Below are 7,500 nucleotides of genomic sequence, written 5' to 3' on the forward strand. Positions count from 1 at the left end.
GTTTTTAGCATGTAGATATATGACCGTATCATCAGCGTACATCTGACAAGTTACAGTAGGTGGACAAACTTCAGGTAGGTCATTAACATACAAGCTAAATAACAGAGGACCCAGAATTGAACCTTGAGGTACACCAATATAATTATCAACCATTTGTGAGGTTTTATGGTCTACGCAAACACATTGTTTTCTGTCTGTAAGGTATGATTTTATCCATTTAATTATATTAGGTGAAAAATTAAACTTTGATAACTTGGTAATTAGAACCTCATGATTAACTGTATCAAAGGCTTTCTTTAAATCAAGGAAGATAGCCCCTACCACCCCTCCCTTGCCCAATTTAACCTTAATATTTTCCAGAAGAAAACAATTTGCAGTTTCAGTGGAGTGATATTTTCAAAACCCAAATTGCATAGGATGCAATGAGAAGGAAGTAGCATTCAAATGTGATATTATCTGTTCAGAGATCCATTTTTCTGCTATTTTTGACACTGCCGGAAGGACACTAATGGGTCTGTAGTTACTAATGACCATGTGTTCACCTGATTTGAACACTGGTGTAATTATTGCAGTTTTCCAGGTACTTGGAAACACTCCTTCATTAATGGACCAATTAACAATTTTTGAAATAGGAGGAATAATTGCCTCCTTATGGGTTTTGATAAATACTGTGTCCATCCCATATATATCCTTTGCCCTTGAACAATTAAGAGAGGAAATAATCATATGTACTTTGGAGTTGGTCACTTCTCTAAAAGTCAGAATGGGAGCATCAGTATTCAGAGGGGTAACAGAATAATTTGATCCAGGGAAATTCTGAGTGAGACTTTTTGTAGAATCAATAAAATAAGTATTAAATGCTGTTGCCACTTTACTTGGATCATGGGTCACATTTCCCTCTAAATTTAGTTCTATTGTTTTATTAATGGTGTTAGATTTCCCTTTTAATTTCTTTAGATTCTGCCAGATTTCTTTGGCATTTTCCTTTGCTTCAATAGCATTAATGAAAAATGTTGCTTTTGCCTTTCTGAGCTCTTTTACAACTTTATTTCTCAGTGTGGTAAATAAACACCTCTCATGTTCCACCTTATTCTTGAGATCCATCTTGAGAGCGTGGTCCCTTTGTTTCATGAGTGACCGTATTTTTTCATTTAACCATGGTAGATAGTCACTTTGTTGCAGCAGGCGGCAAACTATGTGCCTGCCGAGTTAGTTGCAGTAGTTTTCGGTTGCAGTGTGTTTTGGTTGGTAGCAGTGTGTTTTGGTTGGTTGCAGTGTGTTTTGGTTGGTTGCAGTGTGTTTTGGTTGGTTGCAGTGTGTTTTGGTTGGTTGCAGTGTGTTTTGGTTGGTTGCAGTGTGTTTTGGTTGGTTGCAGTGTGTTTTGGTTGGTAGCAGTGTGTTTTGGTTGGTTGCAGTGTGTTTTGGTTGGTTGCAGTGTGTTTTGGTTGGTTGCAGTGTGTTTTGGTTGGTAGCAGTGTGTTTTGGTTGGTTGCAGTGTGTTTTGGTTGCAGTGTGTTTTGGTTGGTAGCAGTGTGTTTTGGTTGCAGTGTGTTTTGGTTGGTTGCAGTGTGTTTTGGTTGGTAGCAGTGTGTTTTGGTTGGTAGCAGTGTGTTTTGGTTGGTTGCAGTGTGTTTTGGTTGCAGTGTGTTTTGGTTGGTAGCAGTGTGTTTTGGTTGCAGTGTGTTTTGGTTGGTTGCAGTGTGTTTTGGTTGGTAGCAGTGTGTTTTGGTTGGTAGCAGTGTGTTTTGGTTGCAGTGTGTTTTGGTTGGTTGCAGTGTGTTTTGGTTGGTAGCAGTGTGTTTTGGTTGCAGTGTGTTTTGGTTGGTTGCAGTGTGTTTTGGTTGGTTGCAGTGTGTTTTGGTTGGTAGCAGTGTGTTTTGGTTGGTAGCAGTGTGTTTTGGTTGGTTGCAGTGTGTTTTGGTTGGTTGCAGTGTGTTTTGGTAGCAGTGTGTTTTGGTTGGTTGCAGTGTGTTTTGGTTGGTTGCAGTGTGTTTTTGTTGGTAGCAGTGTGTTTTGGTTGCAGTGTGTTTTGGTTGGTAGCAGTGTGTTTTGGTTGCAGTGTGTTTTGGTTGGTTGCAGTGTGTTTTGGTTGGTTGCAGTGTGTTTTGGTTGGTTGCAGTGTGTTTTGGTTGGTTGCAGTGTGTTTTGGTTGGTAGCAGTGTGTTTTGGTTGGTAGCAGTGTGTTTTGGTTGCAGTGTGTTTTGGTTGGTAGCAGTGTGTTTTGGTTGCAGTGTGTTTTGGTTGGTTGCAGTGTGTTTTGGTTGGTAGCAGTGTGTTTTGGTTGGTAGCAGTGTGTTTTGGTTGCAGTGTGTTTTGGTTGGTTGCAGTGTGTTTTGGTTGGTAGCAGTGTGTTTTGGTTGGTTGCAGTGTGTTTTGGTTGGTTGCAGTGTGTTTTGGTTGGTAGCAGTGTGTTTTGGTTGGTAGCAGTGTGTTTTGGTTGGTAGCAGTGTGTTTTGGTTGGTTGCAGTGTGTTTTGGTTGGTTGCAGTGTGTTTTGGTAGCAGTGTGTTTTGGTTGGTTGCAGTGTGTTTTTGTTGGTAGCAGTGTGTTTTGGTTGGTTGCAGTGTGTTTTGGTTGGTTGCAGTGTGTTTTGGTTGGTTGCAGTGTGTTTTGGTTGGTAGCAGTGTGTTTTGGTTGGTAGCAGTGTGTTTTGGTTGGTTGCAGTGTGTTTTGGTAGCAGTGTGTTTTGGTTGGTAGCAGTGTGTTTTGGTTGGTTGCAGTGTGTTTTGGTTGGTTGCAGTGTGTTTTGGTTGGTTGCAGTGTGTTTTTGTTGGTAGCAGTGTGTTTTGGTTGCAGTGTGTTTTGGTTGGTAGCAGTGTGTTTTGGTAGCAGTGTGTTTTGGTTGCAGTGTGTTTTGGTTGGTTGCAGTGTGTTTTGGTTGGTAGCAGTGTGTTTTGGTTGGTAGCAGTGTGTTTTGGTTGGTTGCATTGTGTTTTGGTTGCAGTGTGTTTTGGTTGGTAGCAGTGTGTTTTGGTTGGTTGCAGTGTGTTTTGGTTGCAGTGTGTTTTGGTTGGTAGCAGTGTGTTATGGTTGGTAGCAGTGTGTTATGGTTGGTAGCAGTGTGTTTTGGTTGGTTGCATTGTGTTTTGGTTGGTAGCAGTGTGTTATGGTTGGTAGCAGTGTGTTTTGGTTGGTTGCAGTGTGTTTTGGTTGGTAGCAGTGTGTTATGGTTGGTAGCAGTGTGTTTTGGTTGGTTGCATTGTGTTTTGGTTGGTAGCAGTGTGTTTTGGTTGCAGTGTGTTTTGGTTGGTAGCAGTGTGTTTTGGTTGGTTGCAGTGTGTTTTGGTAGCAGTGTGTTTTGGTTGGTTGCAGTGTGTTTTGGTTGGTAGCAGTGTGTTTTGGTTGGTTGCAGTGTGTTTTGGTTGGTAGCAGTGTGTTTTGGTAGCAGTGTGTTTTGGTTGGTTGCAGTGTGTTTTGGTTGGTTGCAGTGTGTTTTGGTTGGTAGCAGTGTGTTTTGGTTGCAGTGTGTTTTGGTTGGTAGCAGTGTGTTTTGGTTGGTAGCAGTGTGTTTTGGTTGGTAGCAGTGTGTTTTGGTTGGTTGCAGTGTGTTTTGGTTGGTAGCAGTGTGTTTTGGTTGGTAGCAGTGTGTTTTGGTTGGTAGCAGTGTGTTTTGGTAGCAGTGTGTTTTGGTTGGTTGCAGTGTGTTTTGGTTGGTAGCAGTGTGTTTTGGTTGGTAGCAGTGTGTTTTGGTAGCAGTGTGTTTTGGTTGGTTGCAGTGTGTTTTGGTTGGTTGCAGTGCGTTTTGGTAGCAGTGTGTTTTGTTTGGTAGCAGTGTGTTTTGGTTGGTTGCAGTGCGTTTTGGTAGCAGTGTGTTTTGGTTGGTTGCAGTGCGTTTTGGTAGCAGTGTGTTTTGGTTGGTAGCAGTGTGTTTTGGTTGGTTGCAGTGTGTTTTGGTTGGTTGCAGTGTGTTTTGGTTGCAGTGTGTTTTGGTTGGTAGCAGTGTGTTTTGGTTGGTTGCAGTGTGTTTTGGTTGGTTGCAGTGTGTTTTGGTTGGTAGCAGTGTGTTTTGGTTGGTTGCAGTGTGTTTTGGTTGGTTGCAGTGTGTTTTGGTTGCAGTGTGTTTTGGTTGGTAGCAGTGTGTTTTGGTTGGTTGCAGTGTATTTTGGTTGGTAGCAGTGTGTTTTGGTTGGTTGCAGTGTATTTTGGTTGGTAGCAGTGTGTTTTGGTTGGTAGCAGTGTGTTTTGGTAGCAGTGTGTTTTGGTTGGTAGCAGTGTGTTTTGGTAGCAGTGTGTTTTGGTTGGTTGCAGTGTGTTTTGGTTGCAGTGTGTTTTGGTTGCAGTGTGTTTTGTTTGGTAGCAGTGTGTTTTGCTTGCAGTATTACATCATACATAATAGAACCAACATTTCTCTTCATCTGACCTGGTTGAAGCTTCACACAATGACATTTCCCATCTTACTGGCAGCGTCTGAACGCACCATGACCCACTGAATCAAACACAACCTGGAGCCCCGCCCATCAGCCAATCAGCACACAGCTGGGCTCTGACTGGCAGCTGCTTTGGCTTATCAGAGCTCACTACGAATGAAAAAAATAACAGAAAAGAGGGAAATAGTACAATTGGATTTCAGGTTGATGAGGAGAAAAGTAACTAGAATGAAGCTTTGTTACAACAGAATAACATAACAGGCAACATAACCTGAACAACATCTACCTGTCTGTCTGTCTGTCTCTCTCTCTCTGCCTGTCTGTCTGTCTCTCTGTCTGTCTCTCTCTCCCTGCCTGTCTCTCTCTCAGACTGGTGTCTCCAGAGGAGCCTCCTAAGCGCTTCTTGTCTCTGGGTTCGAGGTTTCGTTACAGCGGTCGGACTCAGGTTCAGAGTCGCAGAGCGAGCGCTCAGATCGCCAGACCTGCACCGCATTTCCCACGATGCACCAGCAAGAGGTACACGCTGAGCCGCAGCCTGGACGGAGGTACTACTACTACTACTACTACTACTACTACTACTACTGCTACTACTACTACTACTGCTACTACTACTACTGCTGCTACTACTACTACTACAACTACTACTGCTTCTTCTACTACTACTACTACTACTACTACTACTGCTGCTGCTACTACTACTACTACTGCTTCTACTACTACTACTACTACTACTACTACTACTGCTACTGCTACTACCGCTACTACTATTGCTACTACTGCTACTTCTACTACTAGCCTACTACTAACTACTACTGCTACTACAACTACTACTACTACAACTGCTGCTGCTATTGTTACTTATGGCAAGCCGTTTGAGCATTTATTCCATATCCTTGATATCAAACACCACTGCGCTTTACTAGTTGGACATTTTGTCTTACTAGTTCGCCATTTTGTCTTACTAGTTACACTAGTAAGGCTCTTTTTGACCTTACTAGTTAACTAGTGAGGGCCAAAATAATTACTAGTAGAACTAGTAAGAGCTAAAGTGTTTACTAGTTCAACTAGTAAGGCCCAAAATGTCTACTAGTCACACTAGTGAGGGTTTTTTGGCCTTACTAGTTGAACTAGTAAGAGCCAAAATGTTTACTAGTCACACTAGTAAGGCCCAAAATGTCCACTAGTCACACTAGTAAGGTCCAAAATGTCCACTAGTCACACTAGTAAGGCCCCAAATGTTTACTAGTTGAACTAGTAAGGTCCAAAATGTCCACTAGTCACACTAGTAAGGCCCAAAATGTTTACTAGTCACACTAGTAAGGCCCAAAATGTTTACTAGTTGAACTAGTAAGGGCCAAAATGTCCACTAGTCACACTAGTAAGGGTCTTTTGACCTTACTAGTTGAACTAGTAAGGGCCAAAATGTTTACTAGTCACACTAGTAAGGCCCAAAATCTCTACTAGTCACACTAGTGAGGGTTTTTTGGCCTTACTAGTTGAACTAGTAAGGCCCAAAATGTTTACTAGTCACACTTGTAAGGACCAAAATGTTTACTAGTTCAACTAGTAAGGGCCAAAATGTTCAGTAGTTACATTAGTAAGAGCCAAAATGTTTACTAGTTACACTAGTAAGGGTCTTTTTGACCTTACTAGTTGAACTAATGGCGCTGATATTCGGCTTACTAGTTGACGTTTTCATCTTACTAGTTGGAAAGAACTGCTTACTAGTCGACATCTGCCGCAACTAGTTCAACTTGTAAAGTGCTAAAATGTAACTAGTTTAACTAGTTTTGTAGACGGTATAGCACTTTACTAGTTGTTTTGTAGACGGTATAGCACTTTACTAGTTGAACTAGTCGCGCGCAGATGTCGACTAGCAAGCAGTTTTGTCCAAATAGTAAGATGAAAATCAGTGCCACTAGTTGCACTAGTAAGGTCAAAAAGACCCTCACTAGTGTAACTAGTAGACATTTTGGCCCTTACTAGTTCAACTAGTGGGCATTTTGGGCCTTACTAGTTCAACTATTGGATATTTTGGCTCTTACTAGTGTAACTAGTAAACATTTTAGCTCTTACTAGTTCTACTAGTAAGCATTTTGGCCCTCACTAGTTAACTAGTAAGGACAAAAAGAGCCTTACTAGTGTAACTAGTAAGACAAAATGTCCAACTAGTGAAGCGCAGTGGTGTTTGATATCAAGGATATGGAATAAATGCTCAAACGGCTTGCCATACTACTATTACTATTACTGCTACTGCTACTACTACTACTACCGCTACTGCTACTGCTACTACTATTACTACTACTACTACTACTACTACTACTACTACCGCTGCTACTATTGCTACTACTGCTACTTCTACTACTACTACTTCTACTACTACTACCCTGCTGCTGCTACTACTACTACTACTGCTGCTGCTACTACTACTACAACTACTACTGCTTCTACTACTACTACTATTACTACTACCACTAGTACTACTATTACCACTACTATTAATAATGAAAAACTGTACAATGTATTGTATGTTCTGTCTAATTTAATTAATGCTGTTGATTATTTTGTACTTTGATTTGTAAGGGAGTACTGACCTTTCTGCATAACGCAACATAGAATAGAATAGAATGGAGGAAGTCAACCTGTTAGTCCAGAGCCAGAACGTATATACACAGAGTTAGACTGTATATACACATTTAGAATGTATATACACAGAGTTAGTCTGTATATAGACAGAGTTAGACAATATATAGACAGAGTTAGACCATCTATAGACAGATTTAGACCATATATAGACAGTTAGTCCATATATAGACTGAGTTAGTCCGTATATAGACAGTTAGTCCCTATATAGACAGAGTTAGACCATATATAGACAGAGTTAGACCATATATAGACAGTTAGACCAGATATAGACAATTAGTCCATATATAGACAGTCTGTATATAGACAGAGTTAGACCATATATAGACAGTCCATATATAGACAGAGTTAGTCCGTATATAGACAGAGTTAGACCATATATAGACAGTTAGTCTATATATAGACTGGGTTAGTCCGTATATAGACAGAGTTAGACCATATATAGACAGAGTTAGACCATATATAGACTGGGTTAGTCCATATATAGACAG

The 7,500-nt window shown here is 41.0% G+C and overlaps 1 protein-coding gene across 1 annotated transcript in view; it reads left to right on the plus strand.

Annotated features, from left to right (window-relative positions):
* The window catches only part of LOC139639783 (band 4.1-like protein 3), a gene marked incomplete at its 3' end in the record, with an annotated part of 27,214 nt that overhangs the window by 16,806 nt on the left and 2,908 nt on the right, over positions 1–7,500 (plus strand). The window contains exon 12 of the mRNA XM_071513934.1: positions 4,736–4,911. Coding sequence (XP_071370035.1) covers positions 4,736–4,911 — 176 coding nt within the window. The remainder of the gene's footprint in view (positions 1–4,735; positions 4,912–7,500) is intronic.

The sequence above is a fragment of the Centroberyx affinis genome, unplaced genomic scaffold (genome assembly GCF_046629955.1).
Source record: "Centroberyx affinis isolate AG114_WGS23_722 - 3 ecotype Tasmania unplaced genomic scaffold, CSIRO-AGI_Caff_v1 ptg007694l_1, whole genome shotgun sequence".
NCBI classification, from domain to species: domain Eukaryota; kingdom Metazoa; phylum Chordata; class Actinopteri; order Beryciformes; family Berycidae; genus Centroberyx; species Centroberyx affinis.